Genomic DNA, 18,436 nt, shown 5'->3' with positions numbered 1-18,436 from the left:
CATTTCAAACTGAAAATATCGATAAAATAAGGCTCTGGTATAAAGTCAAGCTTTACCATTTTTCACCCGAGTACTGCTATTCGAGAACGAGTACTTTGATGAGTACAATTTTGACATGTCAAATACAAGTACTTTGCTGCCCGAGTACGATTACCGTCATTTCGAGTACCGAGTACTTTGACGTTCGAGTACGAGTACGACCAAAAACGTACTCGAGTTGTACTCGAGAACCGAGTACGAGTACAACAACACTGACTTGAGGAAATTTACGTTAGAAACTGACAAACAACAGCCATGATGGTAAGACCAAGGGCACCACCAAGTGGCGAGAAAACTCTCCCTAACAATAACATAAACTGTAAAGGGCGCCCTCTCCCCATCCCCGACTATAGCTTAGTGCCAAATGTATTGAATTTGATGGCAGCACGCGTTAAGTTAAAGTATTTTTTAAATAACATTATTTTTACCTATCTGTACAAGATTTGGCGCTTTAAGGAAAAAGGAGCGCAATTAAATAGTAACTATAACACACATTCGCTGGGCTAAAGTACGGATGGATCAGCATGACAATAATCGATTTTTATTTCGTAAAGATACAGATATAATAAGGCACGTTTGTATGCATCGTCTACTATAACAACAACAGGTGGTACAAAGCTAAACAAAAACAAATGTATCTCATTTTTTATTTTCAATCATTGACGACCAACGTTCCACGTCGGCAGTCGATCGCGAGAAGGCTCTGCACTGGCAAGTCTTGGCTGGTGAAACGCGCACCTTGTGAGCATATTTTATACCGTAAAGTACCGGTGTTTTTCTAGCCGTCACGAGATGGGGTGGTCCGCGAGACGCTGGTGGCGTATGACCACCGCAGCGTGTCTGGTTGTAGTCATCGGGCTGATGTCTATCGAAGTCGGCATGCTGGTCAAGCAACGATCTACCAAGAACCCGGTGCGTCCGGTAACTACCACGTAAGTTGCAGTCAGAACGAAAATCCTACTTTATGTGTGATATTCAATTGCTGGATACCGCTGCAATAAATTAATAATTACTCGCCGAATCTGTTCGCGTTTCATAGACCCTTGCTGTGCAAGGAGATCCTCCACAGACTCAGATGCCTTTTACGTATCCAGACGATTTTTCTCTTAATTTTTTTTTTTTTATGTCAGGAGGATAAACGAATGGACCAGGCAGAAGCTGCAACATGTTGAACCAAAGCAGGGAACGGACACCATGTCTGCTCCCAATCCTTGCCAACCCAACCACCGCTTCGTGTTCATAAAGATCCACAAAACCGGTAGCTCCACCATCGCCACGATGCTGCAGCGCTACGGCTACCGGCGCGATCTAACCTTCGCGCTGCCCAGCGGAGCAGCCCACTCTTTCCCCATGAGCAACCAGCGGTACCGTTTTGACACCCCGCAGCTAGTCTTCCAGTGGAACCTGACGGACAGGAGCGGCGCCCTGGTCTGGCCGGCGCTGGGCGGGTACCAAGTCTTGGTGAATCACGCTCCGTACAACCGTACCGTGGATGAAATTCTTATCCCAAACGCCGTATATTTCACCATGATTAGGGAACCCCTCGCCCGAACCGAATCCTTCTTCAGGTACTTCCTTTTCGACCAGGCAGTACCCCACAAGGCCAACGAAGACCCTCTTGAAGTCTTCATGAGGGACCCGCAAAGACACACCCAGAAACTGAGCAACAACAAATGGACCAAGTATTTCAGGAACGGCCAGTTTTTCTCTCTGGGGTTGGAGCGGGAAGATTACAAGAATCTCCGGGCGGTAGAGGCTGCCATCGACTCGCTGAGTCGCGGCATGGACCTGGTGATGCTGAACGAGTACTTCGACGAGTCATTGTTACTCCTGAAAAAGCTCATGTGTTGGGATTTCCAAGACATCGTTTACATCTCCAAAGCGGTTCGGAGACCCAGCGGAAACCACACAAGCATCCCAGCGGGGCTGAGAGACCAAATTCTCCGGTGGAACGCGGCTGACCTGAGGCTCTACCAACACTTCAACCGGACTTTCTGGACAAAAGTCCAAAAGTACGGTCCGGAATTTGGGCACGATTTGGACACGTTTCGGGCGATGAAGGAATCCGCAACGCAAGCGTGCATGGCAACGGGGAGCCGCCAGTGGGATTGGCACAACTCCAGCTACTGGAAATTGCCGCCAAATGCCAGCGAGAAATGCCGAGATTACACGAGAGATGACAAAGCTTGGGTCATGCTTATAAGATCGCGCATGCGCACAAAAAGCAGCGCTTTCATCAAATACAGAAATGGATAATAAACAGAACCTTTCCACAATCAACTGTTAATTTCTCTACAGCGTACTTGATATAGAAAAAGAACAATTCTCAAGAATGAAAAGAAGTGAATGCTTCAGATTTTAGGTATTTACTAGTCATTTTTCAAAGCTGGGCAGGAATTTTTGCTTGGTTTTAGCTACGGCCTTTTATTCTTTTTCTGGTTTTCCAGCTCTGTCTTTATGCTGCACAAGCATCAACAAAGTACATTAAAAATAACATGAATCATTGAATGTCATCATAAGAAAATATTGATAGCCTAATGTTACACGATATTCCCATGAATAGCCAGTACTTGGCCCCGATATTTCCACTAATTGGCGGGAACGCCAATCCCTTATTCCATATCTCCGACGGGGCTTCCGACATTATGCTGATGATTCTAGAATAGGATTAGATTGGATATAACTTGCGGCAGTGTTGTAGTCGAGTACTTTTTTCCGAGTTCCGAGTAGTGCCGAGTACTTAGGTTGCCGAGTACGAGTACAAGTACGAGTACTGTACCTCCTAGTACAAGAACAGGTATCCGAGTACGAGTGCTTCTGAGTGCGAGTACGAGTATATACGAGTATTGTACGTACGAGTACGAGTAATTGTATTTCCGAACACGGCCATACTGCATATGGTGCGTAATTGGCACAGGCCCAGTCAGACCGATATACAGACCCACTCACGGCTAGCTGTTAAATGTGCTTGTCCGGACGTGCACAGATGAAAAACAGTAAACTTCGACTTCTCCACAAGCCAATCAACCATTTCAAACTGAAAATATCGATAAAATAAGGCTCTGGTATAAAGTCAAGCTTTACCATTTTTCACCCGAGTACTGCTATTCGAGAACGAGTACTTTGATGAGTACAATTTTGACATGTCAAATACAAGTACTTTGCTGCCCGAGTACGATTACCGTCATTTCGAGTACGAGTACTTTGACGTTCGAGTACGAGTACGACCAAAAACGTACTCGAGTTGTACTCGAGAACCGAGTACGAGTACAACAACACTGACTTGAGGAAATTTACGTTAGAAACTGACAAACAACAGCCATGATGGTAAGACCAAGGGCACCACCAAGTGGCGAGAAAACTCTCCCTAACAATAACATAAACTGTAAAGGGCGCCCTCTCCCCATCCCCGACTATAGCTTAGTGCCAAATGTATTGAATTTGATGGCAGCACGCGTAAGTTAAAGTATTTTTTAAATAACATTATTTTTACCTATCTGTACAAGATTTGGCGCTTTAAGGAAAAAGGAGCGCAATTAAATAGTAACTATAACACACATTCGCTGGGCTAAAGTACGGATGGATCAGCATGACAATAATCGATTTTTATTTCGTAAAGATACAGATATAATAAGGCACGTTTGTATGCATCGTCTACTATAACAACAACAGGTGGTACAAAGCTAAACAAAAACAAATGTATCTCATTTTTTATTTTCAATCATTGACGACCAACGTTCCACGTCGGCAGTCGATCGCGAGAAGGCTCTGCACTGGCAAGTCTTGGCTGGTGAAACGCGCACCTTGTGAGCATATTTTATACCGTAAAGTACCGGTGTTTTTCTAGCCGTCACGAGATGGGGTGGTCCGCGAGACGCTGGTGGCGTATGACCACCGCAGCGTGTCTGGTTGTAGTCATCGGGCTGATGTCTATCGAAGTCGGCATGCTGGTCAAGCAACGATCTACCAAGAACCCGGTGCGTCCGGTAACTACCACGTAAGTTGCAGTCAGAACGAAAATCCTACTTTATGTGTGATATTCAATTGCTGGATACCGCTGCAATAAATTAATAATTACTCGCCGAATCTGTTCGCGTTTCATAGACCCTTGCTGTGCAAGGAGATCCTCCACAGACTCAGATGCCTTTTACGTATCCAGACGATTTTTCTCTTAATTTTTTTTTTTTTTATGTCAGGAGGATAAACGAATGGACCAGGCAGAAGCTGCAACATGTTGAACCAAAGCAGGGAACGGACACCATGTCTGCTCCCAATCCTTGCCAACCCAACCACCGCTTCGTGTTCATAAAGATCCACAAAACCGGTAGCTCCACCATCGCCACGATGCTGCAGCGCTACGGCTACCGGCGCGATCTAACCTTCGCGCTGCCCAGCGGAGCAGTCCACTCTTTCCCCATGAGCAACCAGCGGTACCGTTTTGACACCCCGCGGCTAGTCTTCCAGTGGAACCTGACGGACAGGAGCGGTGCCCTGGTCTGGCCGGCGCTGGGCGGGTACCAAGTCTTGGTGAATCACGCTCTGTACAACCGTACCGTGGATGAAATTCTTATCCCAAACGCCGTATATTTCACCATGATTAGGGAACCCCTCGCCCGAACCGAATCCTTCTTCAGGTACTTCCTTTTCGACCAGGCGGTACCCCACAAGGCCAACGAAGACCCTCTTGAAGTCTTCATGAGGGACCCGCAAAGACACACCCAGAAAATGAGGGAAAACAATTGGACCAAGTATTTCAGGAACGGCCAGTTTTTCTCCCTGGGGTTGAAGCGGGAAGATTACGATAATCTCCGGGTGGTAGAAGCTGCCATCAACTCGCTGAGTCGCGGCATGGACCTGGTGATGCTGAACGAGTACTTCGACGAGTCATTGTTACTCCTGAAAAAGCTCATGTGTTGGGATTTCCAAGACATCGTGTACATCTCCAAAGGGGTTCGGAGACCCAGCGGAAACCACAAAAGCATCCCGGCGGGGCTGAGAGACAAAATTCTCCGTTGGAACGCGGCTGACCTGAGGCTCTACCAACACTTCAACCGGACTTTCTGGACCAAAGTCCAAAAGTACGGTCCGGAATTTTTGCACGATTTGGACACGTTCCGAGCGATGAAGGAATCCGCAACGCAAGCTTGCATGGCAACGGGGAGCCGCCATTGGGATTGGCACAACTCCAGCTACTGGAAATTGCCGCCAAATGCCAGCGAGAGATGCCGAGATTACACGAGAGATGACAACGCTTGGGTCAATCTTATAAGATCGCGCATGCGCGCAAAAAGCAGCGCTTTCATCAAATACAGCAATGGATAATAAACAGAACCTTTTCACAAATCAACTGTTAATTTCTCTACGGCGTACTTGATATAGAAAAAGAACAATTCTCATTAATGCAAAGAAGTGAATGCTTCAGATTTTAGGTATTTACTAGTCATTTTTCAAAGCTGGGCAGGAATTTTTGAAAAAGGAAAGCAAGCACATGCACTTCTATCAAAAAGTGGCTGCATTTTGTGAAAAGTTTTAGCATCAGAGAAAAAAATGTATCGTGATGTACAACTGGAAATACATACTTCATTTCCAAGAACATTTATGACAGATTTTAATCCCCAAAAAACTCAAGGGAGAAACGAAAAGAAAGAATCTTCCGGCTCGTTCGTGAAAACATCTTTTCCAGTCATATAACTTTCTTTAGATTATTTATTAATCTTTCTTAGTATTTTGAAAAGTTTCAATATAAAATCCTAGTTATCTTCGTAATTGGCATGGTGTTGGCGACTGAAATAAAGTTTTCATTTGTGTTACTAGGACTTTGCAAACTGAACACTGCTTTATAAGTTTTACGATAGTCCTGTCTGCATTCTGCAACTGCAGACAAAAGTGTTTACATCATAAAGCTGAAATCCCTTAGGGCAAGTAAAAAAAAAAATCCTCCTTTTTCGCCCGCAGCCTTTTAACAAATTTTTTTCATAAAATACATTACATTTTAGCAAACATCTCGTCAATATATTGCCTTTTAATTTTTTTCCAACAAAATTGTAGCTATGTAGAACGGGTTACGGCTCCTTCGGATACAATTTTTCATCAGCAAAACAGCTGAGAAAATGAAAGAATCAATCCGCTTTTGGAAAAAAAAGAAGGGAAAAAAAAAGAGCCAGCCTTCATTTTTTTCATAAAGCCTGGCCTGATTGAAGCTGTTGAAATTGCAAGGGGGAAATTAATGTCTGTCTCATCACAGGCTCCTACACCCTGGATTAGGATCAGCCAAAAACAATTCACATTCAACGCCTCCAAAAGGCTGTTCCAATTAGAAAGGGGCAATCAAAAGGCTCTTCAAATTACAAAGCAAACTCAAACACATTGAATCTTCGCTATCCAATTAAGCCCCCTCGCTGTACGATAAATGCAACCACAATCAGATTTAGGCTGTTGATATCACAGAGGGAAAATTACCCATTTTTCAATTTTTGAGTAATCATATTTCTCAACTCTGGATCTGTACCGGCAGATATCGTTGCATTAACAGAGGCCAGTGTCTGTCTTGAACTCCGTACGATGATTTTCTGGACCATACTCAGACTAGAATGGATAAATTTCAGATCCAATAGCTGAAGACAAAAAAAAAAGACACAAAGGCAAAAATAAGAATGAATTTGCGTAACAAGATCAAAATTATTATCAGTTATATCCTTATTTTGTAAAGAAATATTTCAATAACTAAATGTTAGTTGTTGTTTTTTGGTTTGACGACTTATTCAAAAGTAAATAACATTCATATTGCTAGGAAGAAAGGTATTGGAGAAAAAAATGCGGGAGGCGAAACTCAAAATAGCACGGGAAATCCATCTTGCATTCTCTACACTATACTATTCATGAATAATTCATGAGTCACCTGGTGTCCGCCTGTTGTCTCTTGCCCAGGGAGTGCTGTGATTGGCTGGTTGGCTTGGCAGTGCAGGTGTACCAGGGAAGTGTACAACTGTACAATGGTGGCAAATAGCTGGTGATCATTAGTGGCTTGCTGCTGTACGCCCAGACAGAAATAACTGTCGAGGATCCTGGGCCAGGGCAAAACACAATGCACCAATGATTAAATGCTACATTATAATAAAAACAACAACAGATTGTTTTTTTTTGAGCCAATCTGGTGGGGTGGGGTTCTAATTTGAAGCTGGTGGATTCTTAAAAACCAGACGTAGCTTTTTCCTCCAAGAGTGATTATGAATAGCAAACTACCTACCCAACAAAGACAAAATCGTCTGAAGTCATTCTTAATGATACTTGAATGGCAAACTAGTACCAAGACAACAGGGACAGGAGCAACGTCACATTTTGGACCCTCAATTTAAAATGAAGTTACCTGAAACAGACCACAGAGTACAGACTCGTAACCGACTTCTGTAGGACGTCTCTTCTCAACATGGTTAACCCTGAACACAGAATATAACAAAAATCTTTTCAAGTGACCCGAGGAGAAAAAAAAAACATTTTAAGATTCAACATACATTGGTCTTATAGAAGCAAATTTGTTTGAGCAGTTGCAAGCTACAATATTCAAAATTCTGGCCGTCAAATTTGAATTACAAATTTTAACAGTAACACCGGCATCAAAGGAATCTCGCCGAATCAAATTATTCCTAAGATTTAAAGGGTTCATGCAATGAATTTTCTTAAGAACATATTCTGTGCAACTTTCTCCTCCTCTTAAAGGTATGAAAACTATTTGACATCTCTTCTTTCATGAATTGCGCACATTCCATACCGGATGTGATTTCTGTTTCATTGCGGACCATGTGGACAAAATTTTGAGCGTCGCATAATGCAATCCGACCGTTGGTGATTCGAAACGGAGCCTGAGCGAGTGACGGGAATTGTAAATTTACAACACAGATAAGTTTTACAGAATTTCCTACATTATTACGCTTTTCAATGAGAAAAAAAAAACATCTCTAATCTGGAATAAAAGAGTAATGAATCAGTCTGAACGGCCGTTTCAAACCTTGCAGAGTCATGACCTTGATGACGCACAGGTCACTAGTCACGCAAAATCTAACCAATCAGAGCGTGAATTCATCAGAGTATCCCAGCGTCCTGTTTGCAGGGCGGGGGGTACGAGCGAAGGGGGTTACAGTCGACTCTCGTTAGTACAAACTCTGTTAATACAAAATTCTGGTTATAACAAACATAAAGCCTTGGTCCCGACTGTGCATTTATGTGCGAAATGAATGGGACTGATGTTCCTCTTAATACAAAATTCTGATACAACAAACAATTTGGCTAGGTCCGAACGAGTTTGTTATAACGAGACTCGACTGTATGTGCAAGGAGTCTACAAGTTTCACCTGTGCAGTCCATGAGACAATGCGGCTGTTCCTTCAGGACTAATCCAGCTGCCTGACAATGGGCCTCAATCCTAGAGGTGTGAGTTGGGCAAGTAATCATGAGCCAGGCTGACTGAGCGACGTGATACTCAAACAGCGAGCGTCTTATATCATCCTGGGAAAAACCCCAAAAAACACCAGGGATTTTAAAGAGACATTACTCCTAGGATGCGCCCAATTGGGCTACTAAACATGTTTTAAACAAATTGATGTTAATTGGAAAGAGGATTTAAAAGTAGGATATAAACGTCCACACAAACGTCCTTAAAGGTGCAGCACCCGATTTCACGACTTCAGTCGTTTAATTCATTTCAGGAAAGTTGCGATGTGTTGAACGCTTCTTAAGTTCCTTGACAATGGCTTAAAACACGTCGCAAGCTACGACCTGTCTAGTGGTCGTCCCAAAATAAGAAGAGTCCATTTTTAGCCAGTTTTGTGCCATAAACATTTCATAAACAAGATTATAATACCGAGGCAATGTGTGTATAAAGTTGTAAAAAGAAAATTCATTGAATATTTATGAATTAGCCTGGAATATTGCAGTTGAAATTAAGTAGCTACACAGTCCACTGAGAGCTCGTTTTCCTTTAAAATTGCATCACACGGCCGCCATTTTGTCCTACGTTTTAACAAATTTCGAGCGGAGATCCGACGACTCTTTGTTGAATACCAGACGACTATTTACTGTACGCTGACTTAATACATAAAACAGTCATCGAGTTGTGCTATAAATACACATACGACGCGTCACACTTAGGACGTGTTTTGTGAAATGGATCGCAGAATGCGTCGCAGCTACGATGGGGATACGATGCGTCGCAGCGCTGCGATGCATCGTAAGTTACGATGAGTTTCATGAAATCGGGTGCAGATGTCTTATCACTCGACCATCGAGTATGCTGGGGTCAGCGGGCTGCAAACTGACATCAATAACAATGTATGTTTATACCACTAAAGAGCGGCTAAAAAGGCATAATACGTTTTGAATGTACGACTCCCAAACACAAAATTCAGTCAAAGGCTCATATGTACCTTTTTGAAAGTTTCCCCTAACTTCTGATAGAGCTTAACTTCAAAGTTGGCAAGATCTTCAAATGAGTCGGTTCTCTGAACAAGTTGAAGCATAGAGCTGACAACCACAATTACTAAGGGAAATTTGGAGAATTGTGGAAAAGGTAGAAATTGTCAAAATACTATTAAACTACTACTAAGGGAATAAATATGTGCTTGGCCAGTTTTAAACACTATGTTTGAGACGGGTTGGAGTCTGGATGCTGATAATTACCCAAGTCAGACTCCAACCAGTCTTAAACATGGTGTTAAATACCAGCCAAGCACATATTTTTTCCCATTCATAAATACATTTTCGGACACAAAATCAAAACTTTTCGGTCAAAAAACTAAAACATGTATAAAAATTATAATTTTCCAATGATTTTGTTCAACAAGTTCACTTCATGTTTTTGGGACGCCCCGCTTGCTATATGATGGGAGGTCCAGTCTCGCCAGTAGTGGTAAACTCTATATATGGAGATTGGCGCATTGCACATACTGCGCAATGTGGCGCAGAATGCAGCTGTGACGGTGTGTTGTGAGTTTCAGAACTATGAAATGCTGACTCACTGGTAGTGTTGCGCATGCCTACGTGAGGATTGTGAACGTTCAACCAATAAAACGTTAATAGGCACCGGATTTCATAGGAGTCCAAATTTCATGTGACACTGGAAAAGTGTATTAGACCAGCCAGCTGGTCTTTATTATTCGTTTAAAACCGGCCACGTGACGGGCTCTCAACAAATAGGGATAGCTAAACTGTCTTAGGTATTTATGAATGAAAATTTAATAAAGGCACACAGGAACACTGGTAATAACCCGGAAATGGTTTAACCAACCTAACAATTTAACAATTTAACTTTGCTCAAAGTAACAGGAAAAAACACTACTTTTCAAAAGCAGTTTCAAAATTGCTAAAAGTGCAAAAAGTTATCAATGCAGTATTCTTGCTTTAAAGCTAGAGTCCATCATTTGCAGCCATCCGAAAAGTAACTGGCGTAATTATTGTTGAAAAACAAACTTGGTTGCAAGATAGTAAGGGAACTAAACTCCCTGTGAAATTATTCTTTCTGGGAAGCTGTCATTTTGAAGTAATCAATGCAAGAAGGCATTTCCAACGGTGATTCTTAAGAAGCACCGTAGGAAAATTTAAATTAGTAGTTCGTTTTGTTATTCAGCGCAGCGCGCACAAGTATTGGAACGACACACACGCGCGCGCGGTTGTTATATTTCGTCGGATCAGTGCGCGACGTCGCGTATAGCTGCAATTCAAAACAATTCAAAACATGATTCAGTAACCTTTGATTTGAAATTGAAATCTTAGAATGCTGTTTTCCTCGGAATGTACAGCTGAAGCTTAGCTGAAACTTCATCAGGTTAGTTGTTCAGTACCCTTCTTTAGATTTTGAGCACGTTTGTTGCTTCAAACGAACAAAATGCTCAAATTACAAATGATGGACTGTAGCTTTAACTCACTGCACGTGTTTGCCTGGATTCTGTCCGGTGACATGTAGCACGTTTGCGAATCTGTCCTGCAGATTGAGTGGACCAGCTTGTGTAGTTGGTTCAGCGACGCCAGGAGGCGCGGCTGATTGGAACTCGTCGCGTTCAGTTGACCAATCACAGGGTTCAGCATCTCCCAGTGACTCTTTCATGAATAGATTAGATGCGATTACATTAGATTAGATTTGATTGGATAAGATTTGATTACAATAGAGTATACAAGATTATTTGTTGTGTCCGCAAAATAAAAATGTTTCATTTTGGCAGGGTTTATTATTGGGAGGGGGTTTGTTCACAGGGCCTGGGAACATGATGCTCGTGTTTTTGTTTCTCCATTTTTTTTACAGATAAGAATAAAAAAATAATGGAATAAAAGTACACCTTTACAATGAATTCGTTCAAGAATTATTACTAGGAGGTATACACAATGTATTTAACACGTTTCTATGCACCCCGTATATATTGGAATTCATTTTCTAATTTCCTTCACTATAACAGCGTTTTAATTTGTAAAGGCTTATTAAATCTCTAATAACAATAATATTAGTATAAAAAACAACAGATTGTAACGAACCTCCATATGACTTAACGTGTAGAGGCGCACGCGCGTGCGTGCATGCGCATATGACATAAGTCACTATCAGCCACAGAGAAATCGAAATTGTTCGTTTCACAAAGTGACCTATCTGGATAGGTCGCCGTTCGCGCGCATGAAATATGAAAATGAAATTTTCACGAAGTAACTTATGGATTTGGCGCCTATGTTTTACCTGGTAATGATGAGTTTTTGCCTTAGAAACAATTTAAAATCATAATTCAACTATCCAACTTTCTTATATATAAAAACTGAGTCAATAAAAATTAGTGTTCTGGGTGAAAGGGTGGATGCAAAATAGGCCCAACTTCAAACGCGTTTTTCTCGAAATGGCAAAAACTGAGATAGATCAGATCGTGGTACGATCGACGAATTGTGACGCACTTTGAGACCTTTGGTATAAAGCGCTTATAATAACAGCATATTGTACAACATGGCCTGATTATTACTTACAAGGACCGAGAGAGTAAAGATGGGACATTCTTGGAGTAATCGGTCTACGATTGCCGCCACGTTGTTTAGTCTTGTAGGCTCTGTCTGCACCGTGTGAGTGAACAATTGCAAAACACCCTGAGAAAATACAATATATGAAAATAGTATTATGGTGTTTTGGGATCAAGAACATCTGCATTACTTTTGGTACATTGTATTGCATTGTATTTGTTCTCTGATGAATTCAGAAACTATAGAGTGCTCGGGGGTTTGGGGCAGTACAGGGAGTAACAGGCAGGGCAGTTTGGGTCAGTACAGGGAGTAACAGGCAGGGCAGTTTGGGTCAGTACAGGGAGTAACAGGCAGGGCAGTTTGGGTCAGTACAGGGAGTAACAGGCAGGGCAGTTTGGGGCAGTACAGGGAGTAACAGGCAGGGCAGTTTGGGGCAGTACAGGGAGTAACAGGCAGGGCAGTTTGGGGTGGCACAGGGAGTAACAGACGGAGAAGTTTGGGGCGGTACAGGGAGTAACAGGCAGGGCAGTTTGGGGCAGCACAGGGAGTAACAGGCAGGGCAGTTTGGGGCGATACAGGGAGTACCAGGCAGGGCAGTTTGGGGCAGCACAGGGAGTACCAGGCAGGGCAGTTTGGGGCGATACAGGGAGTAACAGGCAGGGCAGTTTGGGGCAGTACAGGGAGTAACAGGCAGGGCAGTTTGGGGCGATACAGGGAGTACCAGGCAGGGCAGTTTGGGGCAGTACAGGGAGTACCAGGCAGGGCAGTTTGGGGCAGTACAGGGAGTAACAGGCAGGGCAGTTTGGGGCAGTACAGGGAGTAACAGGCAGGGCAGTTTGGGGTGGCACAGGGAGTAACAGACGGAGAAGTTTGGGGCGGTACAGGGAGTTCCAGGCAGGGCAGTTTGGGGCAGTACAGGGAGTAACAGGCAGGGCAGTTTGGGGCAGTACAGGGAGTACCAGGCAGGGCAGTTTGGGGCAGTACAGGGAGTAACAGACAGGGAAGTTTGGGGCGGTACAGGGAGTAACAGGCAGGGCGGTTTGGGGTGGTACAGGGAGTAACAGGCAAGGCAGTTTGGGGCAGTACAGGGACTAAATGGGCATATATACAGGCAAGATTCAATGAGAGCTAAGAATATTAGTCCCCCTTCCCCATGTCTGTATAGCCCCTCCCCCACAACTCCCATCATTTTTCAGGGTGACCAAAATATAAAAAAAATATTTCACTTTACCTGCAATATGACTGCCACTATCTCGTAACTTAGAATGCCAAATTCTTCCTGTGCATGCTCACGCTAGAAAAGAGGGGAAAAAAGAAGAGCAACTTTCCGTGAAATATAAAATCTTTCTGTTTGACAGATTTGCCCAAGGGATATCATCCAAGAACTAAGACTAGGCACAACAGTTAAGGAGTTGTTTGACAAGATTTGTTTTCAGTTTCGTAAGTCGAGTTATTCTTCTGAATCTCAAAGTATACTGAAGTAAAAACAAACTTGCAAAGAGTCAGAGTTTCTTTAAAAAAAAAAATTAATTATTAAAAAAATTCAGATAAATAATGAAAGGTTTGCGGAAACACCATGTGCGAATAATTTCTCAACTAAGAGAATGGTTCTGAAAAGAACCAGAGGTATAAACTCGACGTTCCGGTCAGTATGCTGTGACTGTCTTTAGGAGAGTGCCTAAACTCTAAGAAAGTGAATACTTAAGTAGCAAAAGGCGAAATAAATGAAGTGTGAAGTTGCATCCTGTGAGGATGCCAAGTAGACGGGATCCTAGAGCAAGCTGAAGACGGTCAGAGTATACTGACCGGAACGTCGAGTTTATACCTCTGGTTCTTTTCAGAACCATTCTCTTAGTTGAGAAATTATTCGCACATGGTGTTTCCGCAAACCTCTCATTATTTAGTATCTCCACCAAAGCCTCAAATCTTACTTAAAAAATTTCAGATTCCTATTGATGACAAAAGCCCAAGTTTCTGAGACCAAGGTTCTGAAAAGTTTTGAAAGCCCAATTTACCAGTTGTACGTTGACGTAGTCGATCAAGGGGTTGAGGCCTGGTGGTTTAGGGGGGTTGTGTAGGTTATCTGTTAGCAGGAGGTATGGTGGCAGGCTGTGGGATAACCTGAAAGACAAAAAGGATCACACAGGGCGAGTCAAAAAAACGGAACCCAAACCCCCAAAAATATATTTTATATTTTAAAAAAATATGTAGCACCAATGATAATTATGACTGGAAAGCCCATTTATTAAACTACTTTTCAGTGAGAAATTAATTTCAATTGCTCTACACGTTAAAATGTTATCACTATTTGAACGAAGTGACTTTAAACTCAGTTTCGTCCAAAAAAGCAATTTCCTGTGTGTTCTGACTGTTTGGAACAACAAAGAAAATGACACTGAACACTTGTTTCAATAAATGTAGTACAAAAAAGTACACAATATCTTTATTAACAACCCTGCTTTGGCGAACAGTAGGATTTACAAAACCTATTTTTTTTTTTAAGACGGGCCTTCGAAAGGACTTTGTTGAATATTTGTAACTTTTAAACCGAGGTTTTAACGCTGGTAATGTTTGAAGACAATTGTAACGACAATTCTTGAAATGGCATTTTAGGACTAAACAGATTTCAGGGTCATTTAGTTAAAATGATGACATACTTGGAAGTTAAAATGATGACATACTTGGAACAGATTGAGCAATTTAAGTATTTTTTTTCAAACCCTCATTTCAACCTCTGCTTAGTTTTGTCTCATTTTTTCAGAGCACCTCGCAAATGTCAAATAATTGTTGGATTTATCCTTGAAATAATATATGTATTTCTTTTGCTTGTTTATAATGCTGCGTAAAAAAATAATTTATTGTCTGGTCTCAAGGAGCTGTCACCCCTTCTATACAGCTACAATTTGTTGAAAAAGACAATGATATTGACACAATTTGCAAAACATATTGCAAATGTATGAATAAAACAAAAGGAGGGCAGGGACGAGAAACTGGTTTATTTTTTAACCCCAAAAAACCCTCAACATTTTTTTTCAAATTTGACACACAAAACCAAACAGGTGTACATAAGGCCAAAAAAAGAAAGTCTCCGGTTTCTGGTATGGAGCTTGCCCAAAAAGGGCGACGCGGCTTTTTTTTTTTTTTTACCCGACTTTTTTGCTTCAAATGTCGGCTGATGACTGCAAATGGTGCCCGACTAAACTTAGTACAAATAGGCCTATATGGGATTGGGAGTCCAGAGAGGCCACATAAGCTTATTCTCGACCATAACTAATCTAAAAACACGTTACAAATGTGCAGCAGCAGGATTCCAGTCAAACCAGTGAGTTTGGCGGTTTTGAGACATCACCTTTCATTGAAAAAAAAAACTTTTTCATTTTGCCGACGCGCATGGCTACGGCGACGCGCGCGCATACCAGAAACCGGAGACTTCTTTTTTTTGGCCTAAGGGATGTATGTAGTAATGTGACCTTTTTTTTTTCAAAAGGAAACTTACATAATCTGGTTAGAAACTTCCAATCCCACCGCTAACTCAAGCTTCTGGTCAACTTCGCTCCCTGTCCCGGCTTTGGATAATTTCTCAAGTCTGGCTCCAAACTCGGCAAGTAGCCAGGGACAGTCTGATGCTATGGGTGGTGTCGAGTGCGGCATGGCAGGGGACCAGACTGACAGTAGCTCCTTTTGATAAAAAAAAAATGGACACTCCAAAATTGGTAAAGATGAAGCAAATACTTTTCAAGTATATTAATTTAGAAATTCAGCAGACAAGTTGTTAAATCAGTCGTATGCACGCCACAGCACACATACATGTATACAGTAAGTGTGTACGAATCCACACTCTTTAAAGGGAAGATACAACATTTGCAAACATCAAAAAAACAAAATGATCAAATTATCACAAAATACCTTACTGGATTGCTAGGGATTGACAGTCTAAAGCATCCTGTAAAATTGTGGCTCCTGGTGTGCTGACATTTTCAAGAGAAACTGTATTTTTCCAACGCTGGTCGGCACCAGCGTTGGAAAAAACTTGCTTTTTTCCAAAACTGCTCCTAATTTTTTATATTTAGTTATTCCGCATTTTCTTTGCGATTGATTACACACCTGTGAAGGGGTACAAGCCTGCTAGAGTGATTCTTTGACCTTACAATTCCCCAAAGTCTTTACATTTCTGCGTTAAATCTTAAGTGGGGTCAGGGAACCAGACTACAAGAACATGATTGGTTTTCTTGGTTTTTCCAGCATATACAAGCCCAAAACGTGAAACAAGTCAGTTTAACAACATTTGCTATAACATACTAATCCTCCAAATCCGTTTATTTCTGAAAATTGCAGCAAAACCATATGTTGTACATTCCTTCACTGTCACGCATGAGTAAGTTAAAGACCGCCCTCTATGTTTAAGCAAGGAGTCCATTGAAATAAATCCTTTACCTGTAAGAGTTGTAGAATTTCTTGGCAAGAGCTGGAACATCCGCATGACTGGCATGGTTTGGCCTCATGAGGGCAGCATTCGCTAGTCGTCACTGCGGGTTCCGCGTACCTATCCAGCAGTGCGTGGAGTATGTCCGTGCTGACCCGCTTGTAAGCAGTCCTGGTGTTTTCCGGAGAAGAGGGTTGCCTGTGTTGCGGAAGGTAAAGTGAGTATAGGGCCCAGTGATGGTACTTCTTTCTGTCAAAAGAAAAAAAGGAAACCTAGACTTTTTTCCAAAAAATAAAAACAGCTCATTTAAAGCTACAGTCCATCATTTGTAATTTGTGCATTTTGTTCGTTTGAAGCAACAAAAGAGTTCAAAATCTAATAAAGGATACTGAGCAACTAACCTGATGAAGTTTCAGCTAAGCTTCAGCTGTACATTCCGAGAAAAACAGCATTCTAAGATCTCAATTTCAAATCAAAAGTTACTGAATCTGTTTTGAATTGTTTTGAATTGCAGCTATACGCGACGTAGCGCACTGATCCGACGAATTATAACAACCGCGCGCGCATGTGCGTCGTTCCAATACTTGTGCGCGCTGCGCTGAATAACAAAACGAACTACTAATTTAAATTTTCCTACGGTGCTTCTTAAGAATCACCGTTGGAAATGCCTTCTTTCGTTGATTACTTCAAAATGACAGCTTCCCAGAAAGAATAATTTTACAGGGAGTTTAGTTCCCTTACTATCTTTCAACCAAGTTTGTTTTTCAACAATAATTACGCCAGTTACTTTTCGGATGGCTGCAAATGATGGACTATAGCTTTAAGGCAAAGTGGACCATTTACAGCTATCAAAAACGTTACCGACCAAATTATTGTGAAAAAGCTTACTTGGTTTAAAGATATAAATGGGACTGAGAAATAAGTCATTTTGAAGAAAAATAAATGAAGGTCATTTCCAAAGATGTGTCAAGTGACACATTTTTGGAAATTTCTGTGAAAACCGGCCCAAAGCGTTCTAATCTGTAGTTGATTTGTAATTGGGCAACCGCGTGGATGGGTGCCAGCGAGCCAAATAAGAATCATGTCCCGAATGCTGATTTTGGGATTGTGTCACAAGAGGGCACAAGTCAAAACATGATTCGGCAACTTTGGAATTTAAATCCAGATCCAGAATATTGTGTTTATTTTTGTTCTGTTTGCTCAAAATATGCAGTATTCACAGAGCTAAAACTTCATCAGGTTAGCTGTTAAGTACCCGTCTTAAGATTTTGAGCAGTTTTGTTGCTTCAAACGAAAAAAAAAATGCACAAATTACAAATTGTCCACTCTACCTTTAATTCACTCAAAGATTTAAATTGAAAGTTGTAAAACGACAGCCCTTTAAAGGGAAAATACAACATTTGCAAACATCAAAAAATAAAACTACCAAATCATTTTGAAATACCTTGCTGGACTGTTAGTGAATGACAGTGTAAAGCATCCTGTAAAATCATGGCACCTGGTATACTGTCATTTTCAAGAAAAGTGCTATTTTTGTACCAATTTCCAACGCTGATCGGCCGATCAGCGTTGGAAAAAACTGGCTTTTTTTTCAAATACTGGCCCCAATTAACCACCGCACTTGTTTGCAATCGATTACAAACCTATGAACGGGTACGAGCCAGCTAGACTGGTTCCCTGACCTTACAATTCCCCAATGTATGTAAACTGCTCTGTTTCTTCTTATATGGAGTCAGGGAACCAGACTACAGGAAAATGATTGTTTTTCTTGGTTTTTATAGCATTTTCGAATCCAAAACCTCAAAAAAGTCAGTGTAACTATATTTGCTATATATTTCCAACCCCCAAATTCCATCCAAAAAGGACGAGAAATTGATACTTACCGTTGGGTTTGGTTGAGGCAGTCTTGACACAAATGAACCCTCAGCTCTTGACGTAACCACTCCTTAAACGTCATCTACACAACGAAAAACGACAACGCTGGCTTTATTG

At 41.7% G+C, this 18,436-nt stretch overlaps 3 protein-coding genes across 3 annotated transcripts in view; 2 read left to right on the top strand and 1 right to left on the bottom strand.

Annotated features, from left to right (window-relative positions):
• Positions 1–554: 554 nt before the first annotated feature.
• LOC119730643 (galactosylceramide sulfotransferase-like) lies at positions 555–2,295 on the top strand. Its single transcript, XM_038203633.1, has 2 exons — positions 555–971; positions 1,170–2,295. The coding sequence occupies exons 1-2, from the start codon at positions 832–834 to the stop codon at positions 2,293–2,295; spliced, it is 1,266 nt and encodes a 421-aa protein (XP_038059561.1). The 5' UTR covers positions 555–831.
• Positions 2,296–3,619: 1,324 nt separating this feature from the next.
• On the top strand, positions 3,620–5,371 carry LOC119730555 (galactosylceramide sulfotransferase-like). Its single transcript, XM_038203530.1, has 2 exons — positions 3,620–4,036; positions 4,236–5,371. The coding sequence occupies exons 1-2, from the start codon at positions 3,897–3,899 to the stop codon at positions 5,359–5,361; spliced, it is 1,266 nt and encodes a 421-aa protein (XP_038059458.1). The 5' UTR covers positions 3,620–3,896; the 3' UTR covers positions 5,362–5,371.
• Positions 5,372–5,622: 251 nt separating this feature from the next.
• The window catches only part of LOC119730556 (Fanconi anemia group A protein homolog), a 37,956-nt gene continuing 25,142 nt past the window's right edge, over positions 5,623–18,436 (bottom strand). The window contains exons 25-36 of the mRNA XM_038203531.1: positions 18,328–18,401; positions 16,456–16,693; positions 15,518–15,699; positions 14,037–14,142; positions 13,253–13,315; positions 12,031–12,147; positions 10,956–11,127; positions 9,459–9,571; positions 8,388–8,541; positions 7,406–7,475; positions 6,938–7,103; positions 5,623–6,653 (exon numbers count right to left, since the gene is read on the bottom strand). Coding sequence (XP_038059459.1) covers positions 6,495–6,653; positions 6,938–7,103; positions 7,406–7,475; positions 8,388–8,541; positions 9,459–9,571; positions 10,956–11,127; positions 12,031–12,147; positions 13,253–13,315; positions 14,037–14,142; positions 15,518–15,699; positions 16,456–16,693; positions 18,328–18,401 — 1,614 coding nt within the window. The 3' untranslated portion in view covers positions 5,623–6,494. The remainder of the gene's footprint in view (positions 6,654–6,937; positions 7,104–7,405; positions 7,476–8,387; positions 8,542–9,458; positions 9,572–10,955; positions 11,128–12,030; positions 12,148–13,252; positions 13,316–14,036; positions 14,143–15,517; positions 15,700–16,455; positions 16,694–18,327; positions 18,402–18,436) is intronic.

This window comes from Patiria miniata, unplaced genomic scaffold, assembly GCF_015706575.1.
Source record: "Patiria miniata isolate m_02_andy unplaced genomic scaffold, ASM1570657v1 HiC_scaffold_22, whole genome shotgun sequence".
Lineage (NCBI taxonomy): Eukaryota > Metazoa > Echinodermata > Asteroidea > Valvatida > Asterinidae > Patiria > Patiria miniata.
The sequence above is the reverse complement of the archived record's forward strand: the minus strand, read 5'-3'. Positions and strand labels throughout refer to the sequence as shown.

Excerpts from the sequence above, each read along its gene's own strand:
- LOC119730555 (XM_038203530.1), top strand. The coding sequence starts at position 3,897 with ATGGGGTGGTCCGCGAGACGCTGGTGGCGTATGACCACCGCAGCGTGT. Across the intron at positions 4,037-4,235 it reads GTGCGTCCGGTAACTACCAC|GAGGATAAACGAATGGACCA; the intron begins GTAAGTTGCAGT and ends TTTTTATGTCAG.
- LOC119730643 (XM_038203633.1), top strand. The coding sequence starts at position 832 with ATGGGGTGGTCCGCGAGACGCTGGTGGCGTATGACCACCGCAGCGTGT. Across the intron at positions 972-1,169 it reads GTGCGTCCGGTAACTACCAC|GAGGATAAACGAATGGACCA; the intron begins GTAAGTTGCAGT and ends TTTTTATGTCAG.